At 42.7% G+C, this 26826-nt stretch overlaps 1 protein-coding gene across 1 annotated transcript in view; it reads left to right on the top strand.

Moving 5' to 3' along the window:
- Positions 1-1239: 1239 nt before the first annotated feature.
- The window catches only part of FHIP2A (FHF complex subunit HOOK interacting protein 2A), a 31256-nt gene continuing 5669 nt past the window's right edge, over positions 1240-26826 (top strand). The window contains exons 1-14 of the mRNA XM_066238284.1: positions 1240-1716; positions 8399-8477; positions 13032-13201; positions 15044-15148; positions 15599-15721; positions 18601-18894; positions 19071-19267; positions 20330-20444; positions 20950-21026; positions 21122-21314; positions 21504-21673; positions 22056-22199; positions 23464-23554; positions 26270-26413. Of these exons, the coding sequence (XP_066094381.1) occupies positions 1672-1716; positions 8399-8477; positions 13032-13201; positions 15044-15148; positions 15599-15721; positions 18601-18894; positions 19071-19267; positions 20330-20444; positions 20950-21026; positions 21122-21314; positions 21504-21673; positions 22056-22199; positions 23464-23554; positions 26270-26413 (1947 nt within the window). The 5' untranslated portion in view covers positions 1240-1671. The remainder of the gene's footprint in view (positions 1717-8398; positions 8478-13031; positions 13202-15043; positions 15149-15598; positions 15722-18600; positions 18895-19070; positions 19268-20329; positions 20445-20949; positions 21027-21121; positions 21315-21503; positions 21674-22055; positions 22200-23463; positions 23555-26269; positions 26414-26826) is intronic.

Consider the following 26826-nt stretch of genomic DNA (forward strand, 5'->3'; position numbering starts at 1 on the left):
CTAATAATGACAATTATGACAATACCCAGTGCCTATGTATTGGTTATTATGGACCGGGCACCGTTAGGGTGTTTTATGTATGTTAATAAAGTCCCACACAACCTCCTGCCACCCCCCACCCCACGTTTAGAGATAAGAAAACTAAGGGAAACAGTGGTTAAACAACTTGCCACTATAACTTCAGTGGTAGAGCTGGGGTTTCAACTTCAGTTTCCTAGCCTGAAAGACGGTCTCCTAGCCACTCTGCACTCTGGTGACCTTTTCTGTCCTTTCTCAGTTCAACAACAAATACATATTTTTATCACTGGTTGTGCAAAACTTACTCCACCCTCATTTTATCAAGAACTTAATGGTCCTTTTGATAAAATACTAATACTAGCCCAAACAAACACAAAGTTCTCTAGGATACGAACATTTTCTTCATTTGTATCAACCCACGCGAAATATCACCAGTCGGAATTGTGTTTCTCTAAGGCTTGACTAGTATACACTGTCACATAGTATCGTAAGAAGCCTCCATTCAAGTGCTTACATTGTAGCCCCGCTGTCGGTCCTGGTCATTTACTAGAATCCCTTCCAATTCTTTTCCTCACTGATTTCCAGTGTCATCAGATAGACTGAATAGAAAAGGCTATACTGAGATGCGATAAACCTGAAGGGAAGGGGGGAGGGCACTATGGGGAGGGGGGCAAAGGAGATGTTAAGGGGAATACGAGGGAGGGGGGATGCATTCGGGGCAACACTAAAATCTATGTAAACATAATAAAATAAAATCAATAAAAAAAAGAAAAAGCTATACTGAATTCACTGCATCTAAGTATGGCACAGGTGACACATTATTAACTGATCTCACCATTGGTCTGTCTGGGGCTTCCTATTTAAATGTTGCATAATAATAATAATAACAATAACAATAACAATAATACATTTTCCAGTTTGCAAAGCCATTTCACCAGCATTAGCTAATTTGTTTTACTGTTTTGCACTTAAATCCACGGTGCACTCTGCCTTAGGAATACTGTGCGTTTTCTTCCCGTTCTTCCAAATCTGCCCTGAAAAGATGAGCCAGGATAGCATATACATATATGGCCTCGCTTCCCTACAAAATCGGCATGTGACGTCCATTGACAACTAAACTGTGAGACCGGCTCAGTTTAAAACGGAAGAAGGAGCGAGTCGGAGGCGCCCCGAGGCCGGAGGGGGCGGTGACTGCGCCCGGCCGGCTCCCGCCCCGGCCCCCGCTCGGGCCGCGGCCTCTGCGCGCCTCCGCCGGCCCGCGGCCCCGGCCCCCGCCGCAGGGCCCGCCCGGCCGGGCCTCCCCGGGAGCGACGGCGCCCCCTGCAGGCCGAGGCGGGCGCCGCAGGCGGAAGGACCCCGAGCCGGGCTGCCACCGTGTCCCAGCCCGAGCCGCCGCCGCGCCGCTGCCGAAGCGCCGCGGGCCGAGTCCGCGCTGAGCGCCCTCCCCGCCGCCCGCCACGTCCCAGCGCCCGCCGGGGCCGCGCGCCGCCCGCCGCCCGCGCACCCCCGCCGCGGCCGGCCCGGCCCGCTCGGCCTTCCGCTCGCCCGCCGCGCCGCGCCGCGCCCGCACCGGCCTTCACTCTGGAGCGGCGGCGGCGGCTCGAGGAGCTGTCGAGGTCGTCCCGGGAGCGGCTGCTGCAGTCCCGGGACAAGATGTTCTCCAAGTTCACCTCCATCCTGCAGCACGCCGTGGAGGCGGTGAGGCCGGGCGCGCGCGGGCGCGGGCGGGCGGCGGGCGGGCATGGCGGCGGCCTAGCTCCCGGAGCGGCCGGGCCCGGGAGGCGCTGCGGGCCGTCGGGGCGCCGGGGCCTCGGGCCTGGCTCGGGGCCGGCGGGGCCCGGCCCCCCTCGGGAGGTGGGCGCCGGGGTCCCCGGAGGACCGGCCGTGCCGGCCCGGGGGGTCTCCCGCTTCCTCGGGGGGGGGGGGGCAGGGCGGTCGGGGAGCGCCCCGGCTCCAGCCTGGCCGGCCCCAAGTGTCAGCCCTGAGCAAGACAAAAGAAACGGCCCCACCTCGCTCGGTTCGGTTCGGTTCTGTTCTGTTTTGTTTTGTTTGGGGGTCTGGGCGAGCAGCAAGGTGTGCTCCTACCTTGGGGCGAGTCTGGCAAGGACGCAGCCCACTTGACCCCGTTCCTGCGTCTCGCCAGCTTCTGCTTTTCAGGCCTCGGGCCAGGCTCGGCCGGACCTGATTGATTGATGTGAACTGGGAGTTTGGAGGGTCTCGGCGAGCGCGGTGCAGGCAGCCCCGCGCTCCCGGGGCACCGACCATCTGTTTCCTTTCCTGCCTGCTCTTCCTGTGCGCTCTGCGTTGTCCTGCCATTGTACTCGCCTTCGAGGATTTGAGACCCCAGCATAGGCACACGTTGTCCAGATGTCCTGAACGTGTCTTGTGGCTGTTTGACTATTAAGAGGTCGAGTTGCTTTACTCTATTTTGGGAGAATTGCCCAAATTGAAAAGTGCATCCTGTGAAGGAACGGCAACTTTGCTAATTTTTAAAATGTCATTCTCTTTTCTGTGTTCAGAGTGTGCCATACAATACATTAAGATCCACACAGCTCAAAACACACACACACACACACACACACACACACACACAATTACAGTAGAACAGGTTTTATTGCTAGGTCATAAAAATAACATGAATTTTTAAAATGAAAACAAACTAGAATTTTTATTTTAAGTGACAGGTGGGAAATGTTTTAAAGTCATTTTAGCTTGACTACATGTTCTTGGGAAAACGTGTATCAAATCAAGAGCGACAAGGTGTTCATGAATGAAGAACAGTATTATGCATGAGAGAGGTAACAGTTTTAGATGCGGAGACAACTTTTATTTGACTTTTCTTGCTTATACACACCATCAATCGGCAGCATCTTTATGTTAAAGGAGTTTAGAATTTGTACAGTGACATTTGTATTTTAATGAATCCTTAATACAAAATACCAATAATCATTTAATTTTAAACATTGAATATAGCTTAATATCGAGATAATTGGGAATAAAAGTTTACATTATTTATGTCCTTTACCTATGAGGCTTATATTTATAGAAATGAGTATTTAGAAAAAAGATGGCTTTCAGGCCTTCCCAGTAAAGACTTAATTTATCCCCAAGGCCTATATTTTCTGTCCTCATTATCTTTTTATAATTGTATATGTTAGCATCTACTAAATTATCCATGTAAATGGCCTGACTGGTTCTGTAATATCCAGTTCTTCACTTGCTGAGGTTACTGAGAAAGAGTAGATTATATTCACCTAGTTCTCAGAACTAACAGGTTGAATTTAGAAATATTGTTTTTATTGGCTTAAGTTTGATGTTTTCAGCTGGGATATTTTCCAATTTACCTTGCTCGGAGGTTAAAGCTCATGAAAAAGGGTTGACATACTAATTTTTTCTTTTAATAAACCTCTTGGGAATGAACTAATAACTAATGATAAATAAACCATCTTTGTGGTATTTGAGTAATGTTTTTTCCTAGCCCAAGACTGTTTTCCAGTTATTCAGATCTAGTTATTTGTTCAACATTTTTTTCCTATAAACTCATTTTACCATTCCTCAGTTCCTTTCATTAGCTTTTCTCTGTATTCCTTTTAATTTGTATCCTCAATTAGTATTTTCTGATACATTGTTACAATTAACATAATTATCAGGATTATACAGAGACAGGAGACAATCCTGTATGTAAACACTGACATGACCTTTTTCAGTTGTGTCATTTTATAACTAATGTTTTCCCATTTTGGTATTACTACATTTAGGTTTTTATTCAATTGGATCAGCTTTCAAGTGTTTCTATTAGGGCTGACCAGATACATATTCGTTTAAATGCAGTTTAAAGGTAGCGTTTTTCTTATTGTTTAATTAATGGTTTCTCCTCACTTCGTGTTAACTACTTGCAAGAAAAAAAAAAGATACTTTCAAAGATTCATATTTGAAAATGTGTTATTAAGCTGATAGACTACATTTTGAGTTTAGGAGAGAAATTCACACCTTGATTAAAAACAAAGCTTACAATTCTTGCCTTCTTTGTTGGAAATGAGTCCTCCTTCATTCAGTATAGAATTGATGGGCCAATAAGAGTTATGAAATGAATCTGTTTTGTCAGTTGCCACGTGTCACAAATCTGAAACCAGGCCTCTCTTGTTCTGAGGTTGAACTGGAACATTTTAGTTAGTACAGATTCTCCAAAGGGCAAATAAAACACCTTCCAATTAGTACAATTCAGTATTTGTTGAGGGCCCGTGCTAGGTAACCTGCCAGGGACTGGGTCCTTTTAAATTTCAGCCCGTTGCCCCCTCTGAGGATAGACTTCTTCCAAGAGGATAAAGACAAAGGGCAGTGTCAGGGAAGAAAGTTCTGTTCATCTGAACTAATTAATTCAGTCCCAGTCATCTTGCAGAGTTTGAAATTACAGTTCTGAGTAAATGGTGATTTGGGGGACCAGAAATTCTTTAAAAAACTGCTCTTCCCCAAGGAATGAAAACCTCAACTTAACATGTGTCGTGTTTTCTTAAGTGTATTTTCCAACGAGTGATTTCTAAATTCAGTCCTTTGGTCATTCAGCGAATGCTTAGTGAGCCCATCGTGAAAGCATGGCACAGGGCAAGAGAAACAAGCTGTGCTCGTGTCCTTGCCAGCAATGTTTACAGTCTAATTTGGGAGGAAAAAGACAACGACAAATAAATACCCAAGATCAAGGACATATAACAATGCACAGAAGAGTGTGGCTTAGTCCTCAGAGCTGGACAGAACAGGGTTCCGGTCCCGGTCTCGGTCTCATAGAATCGTGAAAATTTAAGTGAGATAATGTACGTCAAGGGCTTAGTGCAGTGCCTGACGCATAGTAAGTGCTTAGTATATGTTAACCATTATTATTAGTAATAGTACTGTTAGTTGAATGGATGTTCAGCCAGTGAGCTCTAAAGGGAGATAGGAACAGGAACTTAGGATGGAAGGGGTTAAAAAGGATCACTGGAGGAGTAAGATGTGAGCTGGCCTTTGGAGGCAGAGAAGCGAGGAAGGGCATTAGAAAAAGTTGGTGAGAGGAGCCTGACCAGGCAGTGGCACAGTGGATAGAGCTTCGGACTGGGATGCCGAGGACCCAGGTTTGAGACCCCGAGGTCACCAGCTTAAGTGCGGGCTCATCTGGTTTGAGCAAGGCTCACCAGCTTGGACCCAAGGTCGCTGGCTCGAGCAAGGGGTTACTCGGTCTGTTGTAGCTCCACGGTCAAGGCACATATGAGAAAGCAATCAATGAACAACTAAGGTGTCGTTCCTGCCTGTCTGTCCCTATCTATCCCTCTCTCTGATTCTCTCTCTGTCTCTGTAAAAAAAAAAAAAAAAAAGGTTGGTGAGAGGAAGAAGCATTTTAAAAGATCTGGGCATGGAGTGTTCATGGTACATGTGAGTGAGACAGCAAGCAGATGTGGCTTTGAGGACACTGGTTCTCCTGTGGATTATCAATGTAGATACTTTGTGTGCTAGGCATTTTGGAGAAAGACAGTCCAGGTTTCTAGTTACAAGCAGTGCTTTGTTGGGCAAGTCAGCTATCTGGGTTTGGGTCTTAAGAGAAGTTTGTTTTGTAAAAGTCGGAGTTTATTCTGAGATTTTAAGACCACACAGTAAGTGTAAACCTGGTAGCGCACTGCCTGGCACATAACTACTTATTAACTGGTAGCGACTGCTGTCTCACTCATTTATTCATTCAGTAAGGCAGGGGTAGTCAACCTTTTTATACTTACCGCCCACTTTTGTATCTCTGTTAGTAGTAACATCTTCTAACTGCCCATGGGTTCCACAGTAATGGTGATTTATAAAGTAGGGAAGTAACTTTACTTTATAAAATTTATAAAGCAGAGTTACAGCAAGTTAAAGCATATAATAATAATTACTTACCAAGTACTTTATGTTGGATTTTTGCTAAGTTTGTCAGAATAAATCTTTATAAAACAACTTACTATCGCTACCACCCACCATGAAATCTGGAAGGCCCACTAGTGGGCGGTAGGGACCAGGTTGACCAGCACTGCAGTAAGTGTTACCAAATGGTTACTATACGCCATCACTGAGTTCGATACTGGGGATTTGGTGATGAAAAAGATGGCACAATCCCAACCCTCATAGGGCTGACAGTCCTAGTGGAGAAGATGGGTCACTCAACAATCAGAAGTAAGGGCTGAGAGAGAGGGAGCAGACTGGCAGAGGGTGCCACACGCATGTGTGGGAAAGACTGTGTCCTAGGCAGGCCGTCTGGCCAGACTTCCAGAGAAAACCCTGGTGAGTTAGGCATTTATGTCAGTTGTTGGTTGAGATAGTGATTGCATGAATTTTCAAAAATGTAATCTCTATTGTAAAAGTTAACTCAAATTAGAATCCCCCCGTTGATTCACACCTCTCTCCCCCACCCCGGCTTTCCCACCCTCACCCCCAGTGTAAATGTAAATGTGTTTATGCAGTGATGAAAAGGTGATTTGCATGTTAGAATTAGTAATGAAAGAGGCAAGTTTACTAGAAGGTTATACAGAAGTCAGGGACATTTATTCATGTTTGAAGAAGATTGTTACTAAACTAAGTTATTAGCAATTTAGAACTGTTTCACTGGCTACTTAAATAGGTTTTCTTTCTTTTGTTTCTTTAAATCAAACTTCTGGGAGAGAGGTATTCCTAAGTAAGCAACATCCTCCTCCTTTGAATTTGACTAATAACAGAGGTCCTGACCCAAATCCTGTAAGATCTCTGATTTAGTTACGTACCCTAAAAACAAAGTTAAGTCCCATCGGTGAAATAATTTGGACCAAAGGATGCTGTGATCTTATATATTCAGGAGGTTCCCTTGGAAAATTTTAACAAATCACAACACTTAAGAAATTAAGTACATTTTTTGAAACGTGAAATTTCATTTGGCTTTGTCCCAATTGTTAATACTTTTAAGTATATATAAAGCCGGTATGTGTATAAAGATCTAAAATACAAGAGAAAATTTATATTGTGAAAAAGATTCTAAAAACAAGCAGCTCATTAAAACAGATTTTTTTTTTAAATCTAAAAATTTCAGGAAGATTGTTTTCCCAAATTAACATTTTCATTCTTATTTTTCTTTCTAATTTTCTTTCTCAGTCTCCCACAAGTAATTTCTCTCCCCATGTTCTTGAAGTATAGTAATCCCAAAGGTTTAAACTTCTGCGTTAAAGATCTTAAAGTGTTTTTAATTTTTTTCCATAACATTCTATTTGAAAATGAGATGAATATGTAAGGGTCTCTTACTCCAGTATCACTCGGAGTGGTGTGACTCGGCACGTAGAGACAGACGAGCTAGTATTGAGATGATGGCGAGTGCTGGAATATTTTCAGATCCTTTTTCCCCCAAATGCATTTCGTCTTCTGGACTGAAACCAGTGTTTATAGTTTGCCCAATAGTTTGGAGGTTGTTTTCACAGGGTTTCTGCTGGGGACACCAAGAAATCAAATGGGAACAGGTGGGAGTGCAGGAGTCGTGTGACCTCGGAGGTCCTCTGTTGAGATGCAGGACTGAAACCGGCAGGGTACTCTGTCAGGGGTTAGGTTTCCAGAGGAGAAACCTATTTGTTTGTTCTCAGCGAGCTGGGCCAAGTCTGTACTCTCTGACCAGAAGTTATTGATGATACTTGGGCGCCCTTCCCCCCAACCCCTCTTGGCAGCGAAAAGGTTGAGGGCACACCGAATCTTTTCTCTCCATTTAACACGCGTTTGAAATTCTTGTCGGTCTGCTGAAAGGATATCATTTTGGTCTTAAAGCTTCTGAAGTAAATTTCAAAGCTAAAATGTAAAACATTTTTGACTTTGTGGACTTTAAATTGGTAGTGTCGTGTTCACGTAGTTATTTTGCTGAATATGCTCTGCCTAATCCAGGCTTAACAAGGGAAGATTCACTCCCGAAAGTAGGGAACAGGTTTAATCTGATTACGGGGTTGACTTTGGTACATGTTCTAGCAGCGGTGACGTGTCACTGATGACCTAGCAGCTTTTTGACTGTGTTGCATGTCAAAGTCCTAGGTACAAAGATCCCAGGGTGTTGATCATTTCATTTTACTGATACTTCAGTAATAGGGTATTGTGCGTTTTCTTTAACACTCGCGAAGCCGTGTGTGGTTACTAGTTTCAGGGGAAGGGAACAACATTCAGTAATGATGTTGATCACTGTGTTCTTCCTCCTTCTTAATAAATCATTTTAACTTTCTTGGATTTCACTTGTTTTGTTTCTCTTCGATATCTGACATCTGGGCGCAAAATTAAAGCTCCCCCGTTATTTTTATGTTGCTTTTGCATGATTAGTAGGCAATACCGAGTTATACTTTATGGGAAACTTGAATGCCATTTTCTTTTCGTGTGTGTGTTTGTACAGCTAGCACCTTCTCTTCCTTTACAAGAAGATTTCGTTTACCACTGGAAGGCGATTACCCACTACTACATAGAGACTTCAGGTAAGAGACCGTGCTAATGCTAAATAGAACATTGTGAAATACTAAAATATATTTCAGGTTCGTTTTCAGAGTTATTTTAAGTTTATAAACAATTTGCTTTTCCTTTTTTAGATTCATTAAAAATATACACCCACTGAGCACCCACTGTGTGTCAGCATTGTTCCAGGCGCTGGGGTATAGAACCATCAAACAGACAAAATCCCCAGCGGAGATAATAATCCGATTTGGGGAAGCAAACAATAACCAGACAATTACCAACTACCGATAGTGTGTCTGATGATATGGGTTGAAAAGAAGAGGCAGGCTGAGGGCCAGAAGGCTGTGCTGGGTGGGCAGATGGCTGTTTAGATTACAGAAAGCCTCCTGCCCCAGGTGACAGCGGGAGGAAGCGAGTCTGGGGGCGGGGAAGAGGTTCCAGGAAGAGGACCGAGCGCACAGACCCTGAGGCAGGAACGGGCAGCGCGCTTGGCTGATTCCTGAGACGGAGAGGAAGCCAGTGTGGCCAGAGTGAGAGTGGAGGAGGAGAAAGGCGGTGGAGAGGACATCACCCGGGGAGAGGGCCCAGATTCACATAGGACCCTGTAGGGCCCAGGGGTCCCCAAACTACGGCCCGCGGGCCACATGCGGCCCCCTGAGGCCATTTATTCGGCCCCCGCCGCACTTCCGGAAGGGGCACCTCTTGCATTGGTGGTCAGTGAGAGGAGCACTGTATGTGGCGGCCCTCCAACGGTCTGAGGGACAGTGAATTGGCCCCCTGTGTAAAAAGTTTGGGGACCCCTGCTAGGCCGTGTAAGGGCGCTGGCTGATGCTGGAGGGGGGCATCGGAGGGTTTGGAGCAGAGGTGCATCGGAGGTGCAGAGGTTGTGCGGACTCAGTTGGTTTCTGTGAGAATTTAGACCGAAGGGACGTAGCGGTGAGCAGAACAGCCAGGGCACAGGGACAGCTGGAATGGTGTGAGGGGTGGTGCTGGCCTAGACCAGGTGGAGGTGGCAGGACGTGGTCGTGTCCTGCATCTGTTTTGAAGGAAGTTTTGTTGCTGGGTTGGATACTGGGTATGAGAGAATAAGCGTCAAGGATAACTGTAAAGTGTTGCTGTAGGCAGCTGAACTGGAGAGTAGAATGGTTCCTTCCCGAGGAGGAGGAAACTGCAGGAAGGGAGGAGCGGGTTTGAAAGGACTTTCTAACACACTCCGTTTGAGATGCTCAGTACCTGTCCAGCTGGCTGTGCCGAGTGGACTGAAATGAGACGAGGTGAGATTTCCCAGGGAGTAAAAGTAGGAGGCCGAGAGAAGGGGCTCTGGAGCCGAGCCCTTGGACTCGGTGTGTAGGGCTCAGGAAGACGAGAAAGAGGAATGTAGCAAAGGAAACCCGGAGACTGGTGGGTCGCTGGCTCGGCAGCGTCCGTGCGCAGGGCAGCAGAGACGGAGCAGCGGCCGACGGAGACGTGGCGTCAAAAGAGGGTTCTGTTTTTAAAAGGTGGAAAATACCACAGTTTATTATTTGAGGGGATGATCTAGCAGGGAGGGAAAGGTGGGTCCAAGAGTCAGATGAGATCTCTTCTGAGAAATATCCCTAAGTAGGCGAGGGAGGATGGGGTCTGCACCAGCAGAGGCTTCGCCTTAAATAGGCCTGGGGACAGTTTCTCCACAAAATAAAGCAGAAAGCAGAACGTCTGGGTAGAAATGCAGGAGGGGTAGATGCGGTGTGGGGAGTCTTCAGAAGTTCCCTGGTTGGTTGTTTTTCTCAGTGACTAGGAAACATGGAGACATAGGGGCCACCTGAATAAATTAGGTCAAGGGTCGGCAGACTTTTTCTATGAAGGGCCAGATGTAAGCCCTGTGGTCTCTTGCAACTACTCAGTTCTGTTGTTGTAATGCAAACAAGCCATCAATAATATGTAAAATAAATAAACATTTCTTCGTTCCAATACAACTTTATTTATCAAAGCAGATGGCAAGGCTGGATTGGTCCTGTGGGTAAAATCTGGTGACCTCTGAAGCAGGGAAATACAGTAGTATTGCTCTGTAGCACTATGGGCTCCCGTGTGGGATGTATGGGTCAGCACTAGTGGAGATGCATACTGGTTTCCTTGCCTTTTTTTTTTTACAGGGATAGAGAGAGAGTCAGAGAGAAGGACAGACAGACAGTAACGGAGAGAGATGAAAAGTATCAATCATTAGTTTTCCGTTTTGACACCTTAGTTGTTCATTGATTACTTTCTCATATGTGCCTTGACCGCGGGCCTTCAGCAGACCGAGTAACCAGCGACCTTTGGGCCCAAACTGGTGAGCTTTTTGCTCAAACCAGATGAACCTGCGCTCAAGCTGGAGACCTTGGGGTCTTGAACCTGGGTCCTTCCGCATCCCAGTCCGACGCTCTTATCTACTGCGCCACTGCCTGGTCAGGCTGGAGATGCATACTGGACATGTGTCGTTTAATGGAAAGGAAACATGAAAAAATGACAGTAGTTGATTTGGCAAGCTGATGGGGGCATGGGTGATTTGTCTTAAAAAATTCTTTATATTTGTGCAATGAATAAAAACCAGTATATTGTAGGTAGATAGGTAGATGTACATATACCTTTAAATGTAATAATTACTAACTTTATTTGGATGTTAGTAGATCTATAGAAACCTTTTTTTGAACGGAGCTGCTTTTTCAAATGACTGTTACTAGCTTTTGTGAATTTTTTTGTCTCCTACATGTCTTTAAAGAAATACTTTAAAGAAAAGTTTTGTAAATTCTTGCTTTAAAGGATTTTTTTTTTTTTTTTGCAATCTGGTAGCAGAACAATGTGTACACTACCACAGTAGGGACAATTAAGTCTGTCAGCCCAGAGAGAGGACAAAGAAGGGGGAAATAAAAGGAGGCGGCGTTTGACCTGGGTTTTAAAGGATGAGTAGGAGGTTGTGAAGGAGCCGAGGGCAGAGGCATTGCTGGTAGGGGGAAGAGCATGTGCGCAGGCGCAGAGGACCAAACGGAGCTTAGGGGCTAGGATTCCACGCTGCCGAGTCACATTTACAGTTCATTCATTTCTCAACGTGAAAAGTCCTTCTGGTCATCTTTCTTTATAAATAACTATAATGAAACCATGCTTAAATATTCATTCGTTCCTGGAATATTTATAGGAGCCTGCATTTATAGGGGAAAAGACATTTTTAAAAAGTAAATTTCAAAAAAACTTACAAATGATCTTTTATTAGCATTAGGCTGCTCATTTTAGAAGACTATGAAATGAGGCATCATAAGTGGACATTTCTTGAATTCTTTCCTGTGTGCTAAGGTACTGGATTTCACACGCATCAATGCCTTGAAATCATACAACAGCACTTACTGGTGTTGGTCAGCCTAATCTTAGAGATGTTGGTGACTGAGGCTTCAATAGCTTACCAATGTCATCCATCTAGAAGTAGATTTGAACTTGAGTTGTCTAACTCCAGGTCCCAGGTTCTTACTAACACTCCCATACTCTATCAAATGTGATACATATGTCCTCCTGGAAAACAGCAGAGGCCCGTGTCTTTCCATGGTTTTTCACAAGGCTTAGAATCGTGGTTTTCTCCCTCTGTGTGTGGAGTCGCACGTGTGTGTATGTATAGACAAAGCAACCTATCACCAAATACATAGCATACCGGATTGTGTGCTACCAAGTGTAGAACTACTCAGGACCAGAGAGGATTAGGGAGACATAAGCAAGAACTTGGCATTTCCGAATATGTTTTGTATTTAAACATTCTATAGAGCTTCACATCTTATTAAGAGCAATTGAACCCCTGTATAATAAGGATAGGTTGATAAAACCGTGTGATTTTTTAGTTCAGTTGTGATATGTAAAATGTGCCATTGAAAGTTTATTTTAACAAATGAATAATATTTAGTAAGAATTCTCCCGAGAAGCAGCTTTGACTTTGGAAATAGCTATCTGTTAATAAGAGAGAGATGTCAGATATTTTTTGTAGCGTACTTTCCTTTGGGTTCCTCGTGTTTTCATAGATGGAGGTGAATTAGGGCACTAGGTATCTGACTTCCCAATGCTAAGAAGTAATGTGGTAGCAATCAAAACACAACCTATCCTCTGTACGTTTTCCAGGTTTAAGCTTAATGTTCAAGACCAACCAATGTCTATATAAAGATAGTTAACATTCAGACCTTCTACTGGCTTATTAAAAAATAATGTTTTAATTACAAGTGCATACAAAATTCTTCTATTACATATTTTTTTCCATTTCTCTCATAATGGCTCTTGTTTCTAAATTGTTATGCATGAAGATTAGCTCATGGAATATAGTATTTCAGAATATTGATTCAGTTTTTGAATAAGATGGCAAAAGCATCATCTAAATTCTGGCAAAAATAATGCCACCATGACTATAAACCTCACTCAAGTGTGTAGTTCACATTATTCTCAGTTTGAATAGAAATAGGGAAATATGAAGAGTATTTTAGTTTAAAAATACAGTGTAAAGTATGCAGTTTAGTATTTAATAAAATATTTAGTTTAAATATGCAGTTTAAAATGTTTGGATGTTTGATGAAAGTTTTTTTATTGTTTAGATGACAAGGCCCCAGTGACAGATACAAATATTCCATCTCATCTGGAACAGATGTTAGACATATTGGTACAAGAAGAAAAAGAACGAGAATTTGGAGAGACGGGGCCATGTATGGAATATTTGCTTCACCACAAGATCCTGGAAACATTATATACCTTAGGGAAAGCTGATGTAAGTTTCTAATCCATGCCATATTCTTGGGCATGTAAGGTATGTGTTCATGCCTTAGAAATGAAGAAGCTTTGAAGTACTAAATTTAGTTATAGAGGTATGCATTAAGCATGGCAGGGTGTAAGCCAGTATTGTGAAGAAAAGAAAAGTGTGCAACTTGTATGACTATGATTTTGCAGAGAGTGAGCAAAACCCGCAAATACTCAACACCTGGGATGTAGGCTGCTTAGAACTTCAGTGTAGACATGTATGAAAATAAACTCAAGTACACGTGGTCAGAATAAAAGGAAATGAGAAGGGACCCAATGAGAATTGAATTGCAAAAATAGGAATTATTTTTCATAATCCTGAAAGAAAAGGTCACTGATTATTTTGACATTGACTCTGCTAATAAGTGGAGACTTCAAATTTTTAGGCCTCATGAATCTTGAGAAATCTTTGCAAAGCTGGTATTATATAAAATTCTGTGCTACAAAACTCTCAGATTACTTATAAAGATAGGTTTCAAACCATGTGCTGCTGTGAGGATAGGGGAACAATTTTGGGTTTAGTTTAGGAGGCCTGGCTTTGTCACTAATATACTGTGACCCTCAGCAAGTTTCATTGGTTAATCTTCCTTCTCTTTAAAAACGAGGTAATCACCAAGTGTTCTCCTCAGCTTTACAAGTCTGTGGTCTGTTCTGTGAATTTCTATAATGTATGTGAAAATCAGTCTGAAGAAAAGCTCCAACTAAACAACTAAACTAATATACATGTTTTACCACCAAATAGAGTTATGAGTAATAGTTTAAAGGCAATTTCCTTTTGATTAATCTATAATATCTATCAATTTTTAAGTTGAATTCATTCAATTTACACTTTCTAGGCAACACATCTCCCTAATACCCTTCAATTCATTCCCCTCCCTCCTCCTCTTTTCTGTCCTTTGGAAGCAGGGGTTGTATAACATAACAGTAAGTTGAATAAATTTTAATTGATTTTGAGCAAATGTTTTTAATTGTACTACTAGTAGATTTATGTTGATAGAGGTGATTGTAACTATTAGTGTTTTATCTGAGTATTGCAAAGTATTTGTTATCTTAAAAAATATTGTACTAAAATATTATAGTTTATACTATTTCTGGATAGCATGTCTGTGAAGCTTTGGAAATGCTCCTCATTTCGTGACTGTATTTTAGTTCTGAGGCAGTATAAGTAGATTAATTATGGAACATATAACATTAATTCATACTCTTATTTCATGTGAATAATCATCAGGTTTACCTACTTTTAAGCAAATATTTAAAATAACTAGTATGTTATAAAACTTCTTTATTAAATATTAATTGCCTATAATCATAATATAAATAATTTTGCAACTAATTTAAAACTAAGTCATAGAAGTTTATACCATAAGAATCCTTTTATTTACATTTATATGTTAGGCTTTATTTATTCCTGCATTTATATGCTAGAAAGTTGTTGATTGCCTGTTATTAGTGTAAATAACAAGAGTCTGGCTTGACTTTGCCGTGGATTTAACTATAATAGTTAGACGATACACAGGTTGACATTGCCCAAACCAGACTATGATCTCCACAGCGTACTGGCACCATGCTGTTTATAATTACACCAGCCCATGGGCCCATATGCTGTATTATAGTCCCAGATGTCATTTTATTTCTAGCATATCAATCATTAATAACTGACTGAGAATTTTATCCTGGCTAATTGCTAATTGCATTGACCTCTGAGGGTGGAATACATTCCCATTCATTGCCTCTCCCATGTTTTAAGCTTTGGAATAAGTGTGTTTGTATTGTCTGTTCTCTTCCTGTGGGCCCTCCTCTCCTGCGTGCTCAGTGCCCTCCCGGAATGAAACAGCAGGTGCTGGGCTTCTACACCAAGCTGCTGGGGAGGATCCGGCAGCCTCTGCTCCCGCACATCAACGTGCACCGGCCCGTGCAGGTACCCTCTGCCCTCACGCTGAGCTGCTCGCTTTGATGTCTGTTGGCAGACATATAACTTTATATCATTTTCCTAAGAGTAAAAATAAGACAGGCACTTATTCTAAAAATAACATGCAATTTAGCAAATACTTATGCTTTCTTTATGCGTGACATTGTATTAAATGCAGTTCATGCAAAATTTTGTACCTTCATTTTTCCTTTAACTTGTATCCGTGACATCTCAAGGAAAGTTTTTTATATACCTCCTTAATTTTTTAGGGTAATGTATTTGAAAAATTGACTACTAGTAAATTTATTTTAATATTAGTGATTGTAAATAATGGTCTATCTGAAATAGTGCAAGCTATTGTATTTGCTCTTTAAATATCCTTAAGGTACATGGATGTTTAATTTACATACTTGTAAAAAATAACCTAACCTTAAACATGTTTGCAAACATTTTTGACAGAAATTAATTCGACTTTGTGGTGAAGTCCTTGCAACACCCACAGAAAATGAAGAAATTCAGTTTCTCTGTATTGTATGTGCAAAACTGAAAGAAGACCCCTATTTGGTTAATTTCTTTTTGGAGGTATGGTATACTTACAAGGCTTCAAAGTAACATTCTATGAAAACTGGTGTGAGGGATTAACTGTGCAGATACTTTTAATGTCAGTTACTACAGTGTCCCTGGAATTAGAGTTTTTATATGAATTTGATCTTCTCCTGCTGGTCAGTAAGCACTCTGCGGACAAGGACTCTGCCCTGTCACCCTCTGGGTCCCCACAGCTTCTCCAGTACCTAGTACAATGCATGATAACTGTTTAGTTATCTCACTGAATGGGCACATCTGTAGAGAAATACAGCTTTATTAGTTATAAGGATAGGCAGTCACAAAAGCACCTTGCAGTTCTCAAGCGTGCAGCCCTGAAATCTAGTCCGTATTAGGTGTATATTGGCTAAGGTGCATCTCCTCTGGGCTCAGTACAGATGGTACATGAGTTAGAAACTGGCTTTGCCCTGAAGGAGTTGCTAGGCCGGTGACAAAGGTAAGGCTACTATTCAGAGACAGTACATAATCTCAGGTAGAGTAAGGTGGGTATCACAGGAAAGATACAGAATACCTGCTCCCTAGGGGTTGATGGGAGGCAGAGGTTACCTCTGCCCTAGGTCATCAGGAAAGACTTCACGGAAGGGATTAGCTTTGATGTGAGCCAGGACACATTTAGATAGGAACAGTGGAACAAAGCTGAGTAAAGGGACGAAGACAGAACAGTGTATGGGGTGGTCAGGAAACAGTATACTGAGGACATGTGGGAAGAGGAGGGCCTGGACAGACCGACCAGGAATTGTCAAAGGCCTTGGATGGCGGGATGAAGAATGTGTGCTTCCTCGCCGTTGTTGGGGAGCCAGTGAAGATACTTGAGCAGGGATATTATTGCATGATGGGTCCTGTGCCTTGAGAAGTTACGTCGGTGGCAGCATCAGTGGGATCCTGTGAGAGGCAGGAGGAAAGCAGGGAAACTCACTGGGTGGCTGGTGGGGTGACCCAGCCGAGAAGTCACAAGGACTTAACTAGGTTGGAAGCAGTGGGTTGGAGTGAAGAGAATCTTTTTGGGAGACCCTAGAGGTGGGCTCTGTGGCCTTGTGCGGAAGCCGGAGAAAGGGGATGGGTGCTTGTGTTTCCGAATCAGTGAGGCTGCCACCCATGTAAACACAGGAGCCCCGAGGAGGCCTATTTTGAGGGGAGGACGGTGATTTTAGTTCTGAGTAATTTTAGCCATCATGCTGTCCTGATGGAAATACTTAGCAGGTATTTGGTATTGTAGATCTGTGATTTATGAGAGAAACTGAGGCTTGAGAAACTCGGGGATTACATGTACCAATGTGCTGTGTGTACCAGTGAGATCCCTAACATAGGAAGGAAGCGTTTCAGTAAGAACGAGAGTGAGAGTGAAGGCAGCAGTTTCTTGTCACCTAGGGAGCTTTTAAAAATGCAGATTCCTTGGCTCCACCTCCAGATATTCCTGTTTACTGGTTCTGGGTGGGGCCCAGGATTCTGCATTTTTATCGAGTCCCACAAATGACTGGGATGACAAGTCTCGAGTCAGTCACCCTTTGAGAAACATTAAAGAGTGAATGCTGTTCTAGGTGATTCTTTTTCTCTTGCCATTCTGATCTAAGATACCACTCCCAACAATGTTGTTAGTATTTTGATGGAATAAATGTTTTACATTCATAAACATTATGATATGCAATGATTTTATAAGAAATTGGGGAGTTGTTTGGAGTATTTATTTAGTCACATAGAATTGTTTTCTTTTAATATATGTGCTATGAGCTCAATTTCTCAAGAAGATTGGTCTGCACTATACTTTTAGCAGTAATAAAAGTGATGTATAATAACTATAATACAACGTGGGAAGTAGAACTTTGAATTCATTCAGCATTTAATATACTTTTGTGATGGGCAAAATATTATAATAGGCCCTATGGAGAAGCTAGTTTATGATGAATTCAAACTGTGTGTGTGTTTTGGTTTTTGCTCTTAACTTCAAATGGAAGACAAGATGCCTTAAAATCAATAATTTGCGCCCTGGCAGATTGGCTTGGTGGATAGAGCCTCAGCTTGGTATATGGACGTCCTGGGTTTGTTCCCTGGTCTGGGCACACATGAGAAGTGACTGTCTGCTCCCCCCCCCTTCACTTCCCCTCCACCAGCCAGTGGCTTGACTGGTTCGAGTGTGGCTCTGGGTGCTGAGGATAGCTCGGCTGATTGGAGCGTGTCAGCCTCAGGTGCTAAAGATAGCTCGGTTGGTTGGAGCACAGCCTTGGACTGGGGTTGCTGGGTGGATCCCAGTCAGGGCATGTGCAGGAGTCTGTCTCTCTATCTCCTCTCCTCTCAAAAAAAATAATTTGCTTCATCTAAGATTCTCTTTGTGTTTGGATATGTATATGGCAGGGGGAGGGGCCAATATTTCAAGCAAATCTTACTTTTTAGCCTCAAAAAACAGTAATAAAAATATCCTCAGAATATTGAGCTCTTTTTATATAGAGTAGAAGTATAAGAAGAATAAAAACTTAGAAAATCATCTTAGAAAGCTGATCTTAGAAGAATCAACATTGAGAGTATCTAGTCTTAGTATAAGCCCAGTGATGAGAAAACAGTTAACTGCAATCGAAAGCCCCAGAATCTTTCCTCACTGATGTCAGTGGTAGTCACACAGGTGCCACTCATATCGGTCACTGCTTCTGGTCAGCAGAAGCATTTTGTAGAGAGTCTAAAGGGTATTAGAGGTGCCTCTGCAGTTTTAAAGTAGCTACAACCCAGTTTGTTAAAGTCTGAGTATTTTTATTTGTCAAACCACTTTTGTCTATTGCTATGTGAATTATAGAAAAAGCCATTAAACTATGATTTCTGTTTTATAAGGCTTCTGATGTGAATCTTACAAAACATGTATTCCCATCCAGAATAAGTTGAAATCATTGGCTTGCAAAGGAGCACCAAATGTAATTTCAGAAGACACATTAAAAGGTCAAGATTCCTTGTCAACAGACACGGGGCAGCCGTGTGGGCTGGAGGAGCTGTCTGGGGCGGCCGCAGGGGGGCTGATGGAGCTGGAAGACGAGCCTCCTGCCCCCGCGGACGACCTGTCCGCCAGCCTGGATAACCTCAGTGTCACCTCACTGCCCGAGGCCACCGTTGTTCGTCCCAACCAGGATTACAATTTAGTGAATTCTCTGCTAAACCTTACTAGAAGTCCTGTGAGTCCTCACCTTTCATTTTCCCCCCATTATGATCCCAGTTAAATGCATTTAAAATAGAAGAAGATACCTATTCTTATTTTAGTGTCATGCATTAAATTCTTTACATGAAATTTGCTCCAACAACTGTGGGAGATCTCACCTGAGCACTGATGGCTGTCCTCCCCCCCCCCCAGGACGGCCGCATAGCTGTGAAGGCCTGCGAGGGCCTGATGCTGCTGGTGAGCCTGCCGGAGCCCGCGGCCGCCAAGTGCCTCACGCAGAGCACTTGCTTGTGCGAGCTGCTCACCGACAGGCTGGCCTCCCTGTACAAGGCGCTACCTCAGTCAGTGGACCCCTTAGACATCGAAACGGTGGAAGCAGTTAACTGGGGGTAAGAGCCACGATCTGTGTTCTTCCACACTTGCACTTGTAGATCCATTTCTGTTTGGCAAGGATAGGAATCTTTAGTTTAAAAAAAAATAACATTGCTAAGTGATCATTAAATGCGATTATTTTGTGAGGCTTCTTTTAAATTCGTTAGTGGTAATGAATGGGTGTGGGGATAATCCAGCTGTTATAGTTAAGCTACTTTTCCTTTGTCCATTATAGTGATCGATTAAGACCTTAATTACATTAAGACCAATAACTTATTTTTTTAACCCTAAAAAAGGTCATCTCCTTTTTTATAAATGAGTTCCATGGCCCGTGGGGCAGTCTTGTATGTTTTCTGGCTTCCTTGTGTAGAATCTCCCCTCCTACCTCGTTCTTCCTTCCCTTCTTCCTCCCCATCTTTTAGGGCTCCCCCTTGATTATCATAGGCAAATAAGATTATTGTGACACATTTTATTAAAAAGTATAAAGCAGGATAAATAAAATCATCCACGACCCCACCACCTATAAGCAGTGTAATATTTTGACATAATAGCCTGTTCCTGTCTTTCTGTGTATTCTTGACCCTCCTTTGGTTTGACTTGTTTTTTGCACCCTGTGTCCTGCCAGCATCTGACGACAGACTGCTCACTCGCTCACTTGACTGCCTTGCACGCTAAGGCAGGAAGAGAAGCAGGCCAGTCATTTCCTTTTGCAGATCTTCCTTTACTTCCTTCCTGCTCTCCTGCTGCTGAGAACCTCTGACCCCTCATTCCTGTGACGTGGTCAAGTTTATGGCAGAAATATGAGGAGCTCTGTAGTGGCTTTTCTCTGCAGCTCCATTCTGCTTTAGTGCCTCTCTTCCCATGTAATGGGTAAAAATTACTTACAGCTTTCATTTAAAAGTTTTCTCTCATCTTTGACTTTCTTTATAAAACCCTCTCCTGGTAGTCATGCTGCACTGCCTGTGTAACTATATCATACTGTGTAAGTACATTCTCAGGCCTTCATTTACCCGTATGCACTGAACTGGATTAATGCTTTTCGGTAACTTTGGACTTCGCGTTTCTTCTGTGTCCTATAGTTTGGACTCATATAGTCATAAAGAAGATGCTTCAGCATTTCCAGGGAAACGAGCCTTAATTTCATTTCTTTCCTGGTTTGATTATTGTGATCAACTCATAAAGGAAGCACAAAAGGTTTGAATATTTTTGTTGTTTATTAATTATTTAAAAATGTAAATGCCTATTAAGTGAAATTTGAATGCTCAGTTTATATCCCCAAATTATCTTAATTGTTTTATGACAGCAGTTAGTAAAATAAAACTAAATGAACAAAAGATGTGTGTGTGTATTACAACTCTAAATTTCAACTCAAATTCTGCCTTTATATTTCTTTAAGTATTATACTACAGTCCTTCATAAGATAACATTGACCTCCCTTCATTTTTTCTCCTTTTGAGGATGTCCCTACCGTAAAGTGATTGGGTTATTATTTTTATCCTGGTTGTCTTGTTTTTGGAAATTTAGATAAATGTAAAGAACTTAATAATTAACATCTAATGTAGGTTCATAGGCCATCAACAAGATGGCCAATATGCAAGTTTGTTTTCCACATTAATTCAGATGGAGGATGCTGATTGATTTATTGATGTTACAAATTAATCTTTTTCATTAAAAAAAATGATATTGTACTATATTCTAGACTGCTGCTGTTGCTCTTGCCAAAGCTGTTCATGAAAGATTCTTTATTGGTGTTATGGAACCTCAGCTGATGCAAACGTGAGTGGCCCCTTTACTTAAAAAACAAAACAAACTAACAAAAATGCCCTGTGCTCGTGTGACCTTTGCCCACTAACTCCCGTTTGTCACGCCAGCTCTGAGATGGGCATCCTGACATCAACCGCTCTGCTTCATCGCATTGTTCGGCAAGTAACCTCCGAGGTTTTGCTTCAAGAAATGGTGTTTTTTATTCTTGGAGAACAGAGGGAACCAGAAACTCTGGCAGAAATTAACAGACATCCTTTAAGACATAGGTTAATCGAACATTGTGATCACATATCTGATGAGGTAAGCGATGTAATGAATTAGAATTTGACTTAGTCTTTGAAATACTGATTTTCAGACACTTGGGATGTTTTGAATAGGCTTTTTTAAATTTATTTATGTGGTGTGGCTTTAAAAACTGACACCGTGACTTATAGGATGGCAAAAGGAATAATGTATTTTAAAGACAGCCTTTGTCGTTTTCTATTTCAGATAAGCATAATGACACTAAGAATGTTTGAGCACCTTTTACAAAAACCCAATGAGCATATTCTTTACAACTTGGTCCTAAGAAATCTTGAAGAAAGAAATTATACAGAATATAAGCCTGTGTGCCCAGAAGATAAGGATGTGGTGGAGAATGGGCTGATACCAGGGGCAGTGTAAGTTTCTGTCCAGCGCTGTGAGTTTAGCATTGCACATAGAATCATAATTTTCTCTTATTTCTCTCCCTTATTCATAAAAAGTCTCTAACAGTTTTAAAAGGTTTTTAAAAATAAAACTTAGATGTCTTGATGTTTACTGCCTCTTTAAATTACAAGTAGTATTATCTATTCATTAAATCTAACAAGATCACTATATTCTTGAGTTTGATGTTAATATAAAATGCTAATTTCTCTATAAATTTTTTTAAACTAAAAAAAATTATTTTTTAAAACAAAATTATGTAAGAGCAAAATTATTTGTAAGAACACAGCAAATAATCTTTTGGTTTAGAAAATATAGTAAAATGGTTTTTTTTATACATCATTAAATTAAACTTAGAGATCTGGAAGAAGATCCATTATTTACTGACATTTCACCAGATAACACTTTGTCCAACCAAGAGTGGCTTAGTTCTTCACTGCCCGCTACTCCCGACCACCCCAAAAACGACGGGAAGACGGAAGTCCATAAAATTGTAAATAGGTGAGTTGCTATAGAAATTTGAGTTACATCTCTCTTTTAAAAAATTTTTACATTGAGTTGAGAGGGTGGAGAAGAGAGGGAGGGAGTGAGGGAGAGAGAGAGAGAGAGAAAAGAGGAGAAAAAGTAAGAGAGAAAGAGGGGGGAAGGGAAGAGAGAGAAGCATCAACTTTTCCTCTTACTTAGTTCCAGTTAGTTCTTCATTCACTGATTGCTCCTCATGTGCCCTGACCAGGGGTTGAACCCACCGCCAGGCCAGGGCCCTTTTACTTGTTTTTATAACAAATAACAGCTCTGCTGTTACATTGTTACAGAGATATATTAGGAACTCCATCTTGCTTTATTTAATCTAAAGATCATATCAGCTTTCTGTGATGCTTATGTTGCAATTGGGAGCCTCAGGGCAACAATCAATAGCAAAAGAGAAAGGCTCTACTTAGTATAGAAATAAAAACAAATGACAGTGGTTAAACTGACCTTCAAAGTACTCTGCTTTTTATATATCAATGGTGTTAAGTAATTCCCAGTTAGAATGACATTGAGAATCTCCAGTGTGACAGATCATTATTAGACATGTCCTATATGCTAAGCATAACATTATTTCTTTTTGTTAGTTTGTGTTTTTACATTTTTTGCAAGAGGTCACTGGCTCTAGGCTTGAGCCCTTGGACAAGCTGCAGTATGAGAAGCAGTCAGTGAACAACTAAAGTGATGCAACTAGAGCTGATGCTTCTCATCTCCCTCCCTCCCCCCCTCCCTTCCTCGCTCCCTCGCTCCCTCCCTCCCTCCCTCCTTCTTCTCTCTCTCTATTTCTCAAAAATAAAAACTGCCCTTTGGTGGCAGTGCTGTTACTGATACGCCTAGTTCTGTAAGATGACCAGAGAAAATTGCATGTCACTCAAGATGTAAAATTAATACATAAAAATCTTAAATTCACTTACTTAAAAGCCAGTTCCCAGAGATTAACAAATATCATGGCAATCTATCATAGTGCTGTAATGTAAAAAAAAAAAAAAAAAAAAGTCATTTTAGGCTTACTTCTACTTTAAGTGGAATGAGTAATTTTTTAATAAAACCTTCAATGAAAGAGAAATCAGGAAGACAGATTCTAGTTAAGTACTTAAGAACATAAAATTTTATTTTTGAAGTTTTCACTTGCATTTATATTTGACTGAACCGAAGATATCATTAGCTATTTTAGTACACACAAAGATGTTAAATTGTGAGAGTACTTATGTTATTGATGATGGCTTTGTTTTCATTTAAGTTTTCTCTGTCTGGTACCTGATGAGGCCAAATCCTCCTACCATGTCGAGGGCACTGGATATGACACCTACCTCCGAGATGCTCACAGGCAGGTCAGTCTAGTGACGGGCAGCTTTGAGAGTGCTCGCACTGCCCTGTCCCACTGCCACAGCCATTTCTCCAGAGGTCTCCTTTTCCTCCGGGACCTGAACTCCCCTCTCCCCACCCTGCCTGAGTGCTCACACTGCCCTGTCCCACTGCCACAGCCATTTCTCCAGAGGTCTCCTTTTCCTCCAGGACCTGAACTCCCCTCTCCCCACTCTGCCTGAGTGCTCGCACTGCCCTGTCCCACTGCCACAGCCATTTCTCCAGAGGTCTCTTTTTCCTCCCGGACTCGAACTCCCCTCTCCCCACCCTGCCTGAGTGCTTGCATTGCCCTGTCCCACTGCCACAGCCATTTCTCCAGAGGTCTCCTTTTCCTCCCGGACCCGAACTCCCCTCTCCCCACTCTGCCTGAGTGCTCGCACTGCCCTGTCCCACTGCCACAGCCATTTCTCCAGAGGTCTCCTTTTCCTCCGGGACCTGAACTCCCCTCTCCCCACTCTGCCTGAGTGCTCGCACTGCCCTGTCCCACTGTCACAGCCATTTCTCCAGAGGTCTCCTTTTCCTCCAGGACCTGAACTCCCCTCTCCCCACCCTGCCTGCCTGCCAGTGACCGCACTCTGCATTTCACTGTGTCTCTTTCTGGAGATTTCTCTAATGCTCTCCCTTCCTCTTTCCCTCTCTCCCCTTCCCCCCGCCCTCATCCTTTCCTGTCTGTTCTTTCTGGACTTGACCCCATCTCTCTCCCAAACCTTTCCCCTGCTAATCCAAAACATGTTCTTTAGATGGTTCCACCTCCCACCAGCCTGGCTCCTGCTCTTCCCTGCCCTCCGCCGCTGTGGTCCACGCACAGTGCTCAGTGCCGTCCCTCTGTCCCTCCCTCTCTCCTCCGTCCCTGCCTTCTGGCCCTCCACCTCACTGAAACAACTCTCTCAGCGCTCTCCCTGGTCATTAAACTTAATGGCCTTCTCTCAGTCTTCTTGACTCTGTAGCATTTACACTTTACAAAATTCCAAACTTTGAAATGTCTCAAATCAGAAAAACGTATGCTTGATTTTCATTTAAACCCTTGGGAATGAAGTGTGCTATTCTATGTAATCATCTTGCATATGCCCACAGTTTGTTCATAGTGCTTTCAGCCTGATGTCGAGTCCACGTTACTACATGACTGACTAGAGGAATGTACTTGCATGGAACAGTAAAGGCAGAAAATAATGCAATCTCAGTAGTGCCAACAGGATTTTTAAATTGCTTTTATTCTTTTTTTTTTTTTTTTTTTTTTTTTGCTATTTCTGAAGCTGGAAACAGGGAGAGACAGTCAGACAGACTCCCGCATGCGCCGGACCGGGATCCACCCGGCACGCCCACCAGGGGCGAAGCTCTGCCCACCAGGGGGCGATGCTCTGCCCATCCTGGGCGTCGCCATGTTGCGACCAGAGCCACTCCAGCGCCTGAGGCAGAGGCCACAGAGCCATCCCCAGCGCCCGGGCCATTTTTGCTCCAATGGAGCCTTGGCTGCGGGAGGGGAAGAGAAGGCGCGGCGGAGGGGTGGAGAAGCAAATGGGCGCTTCTCCTGTGTGCCCTGGCCGGGAATCGAACCCGGGTCCTCTGCACGCTAGGCCGACGCTCTACCGCTGAGCCAACCGGCCAGGGCCTAAATTGCTTTTATTCTTTATGTAAAGTTTTATTTTTTTAAACTGTTACTTTGTAGGTCAGAATTTCAGAAATGTTAGTATGAAAATGCTTTACTAAATAATGGAATGTGGTTTTATAAAGAAAATTGTCTATTGAGAGCCAAATAGTTTAAAATTCACAATAGATTGAGGAAATTGACTTGTTAAATCATTTTAAATAGGTTTTTTCCTTTAAAAGATGATATTCATTCTTCAGGGTGAGAATGTTTTATTTTAATTTCAGGTAATTACCACGTTAGAGAGGGCAGAGTAATATTTATTTAGTGAGGAGAATCGGAAAAGAGAAAGAATATGGAAGAAAACTGTGCTAGAAATTTCTTTTATATATTTTTTTATCTTTAACTTTTTATTTATTGATTTGAAAGAGAGAGACAGACAGACAGAAACATCTCTTTCTGTATGTGCCCTCTCCGGGGATTAGAACCAGCAGCCTGTGTTTCAGGATGTTCTAACCAACTGAGCTATCTGGCCAGGGAGGAAATTTCTTTCATTTAAATTAAGTAAAGTACATATTGTAGCAGTCTTTTAACACTAATTCTTATTATATGAGATACACTGTGCTTATAAAAGTTCATATTGTTTATCCCAGTGATAACGTCTGTCATGAAAGGTCAGTTTATTATTCCTTCCAATCTACAGTGTATATCTGTTCATCTGTGCCAGGTACCGTCAGAATAGATTTGAAAATGTACTATACTCTTTTAAGTATTCTGTACATATGTAATGACAAGAAGCGAAGGGTTCAGTTCCTCTACAGACAAGAGCATACGCACAGCAGTGAGGGGCCTCGGTGAACTGCCCTCGGCCTCGGCCGTATACATTGGACGGGTGGTTGTACTCGTTCGTGCTGCATGCCTCTCGTGAGGGTGTCACCTGAGCCATTTCTTCTTCCCTCTCCCGCGGCACCTCGCACACAGCTGACACTCAGCATTCCAATGGATTTTTAGGCTCCTATTTGAGGAAATCATTTCTGTTTCACCTCCGTCTGGTTTTGGTTACTCCGTCTGTAACGACCTTCATGTTTTTCCCTAGTTCCGGGACTACTGCGCGATCTGCTTAAGGTGGGAGTGGCCAGGGTCTCCGAAAGCACTGGACAAGTGCAATCTAGAAGCCGCTTTCTTTGAAGGTCATTTTCTAAAAGTTTTATTTGACAGAATGGGGAGAATTCTTGATCAGGTAATAAGTTTTACGATACTAATTTTCCTATTATTTTGTTACTGTTCATTATGGGTTTATCTCAGATAGAGTCAGCCCTCTAAGGGTCGATTCAGAAGGCCTTACGTGTCATTTCACACTGCACCTTGAGTACTCTGACCTGATTATGGAACAGCCTGACCAGGCGGTGGCGCAGTGGATAGAGCGTCGGACTGGGGCGTGGAGGACCCAGGTTTGAGACCTCGAGGTCGCCAGTTTGAGTGCGGGCTCATCTGGTTTGAGCAAAGCTCACCAGCTTGAGTCCAAGGTCGCTGGCTTGAGCAAGGAGTCACTTGGTCAGCTGTAGCCCCCAGGTCAAGGCACATATGAGAAAGCAGTCAATGAACAACTAAGGTGCCAAAAGGAAGAATTGATGCTTCTCATCTCTCCCTTCC

The sequence above is a fragment of the Saccopteryx bilineata genome, chromosome 7 (genome assembly GCF_036850765.1).
Source record: "Saccopteryx bilineata isolate mSacBil1 chromosome 7, mSacBil1_pri_phased_curated, whole genome shotgun sequence".
Lineage (NCBI taxonomy): Eukaryota > Metazoa > Chordata > Mammalia > Chiroptera > Emballonuridae > Saccopteryx > Saccopteryx bilineata.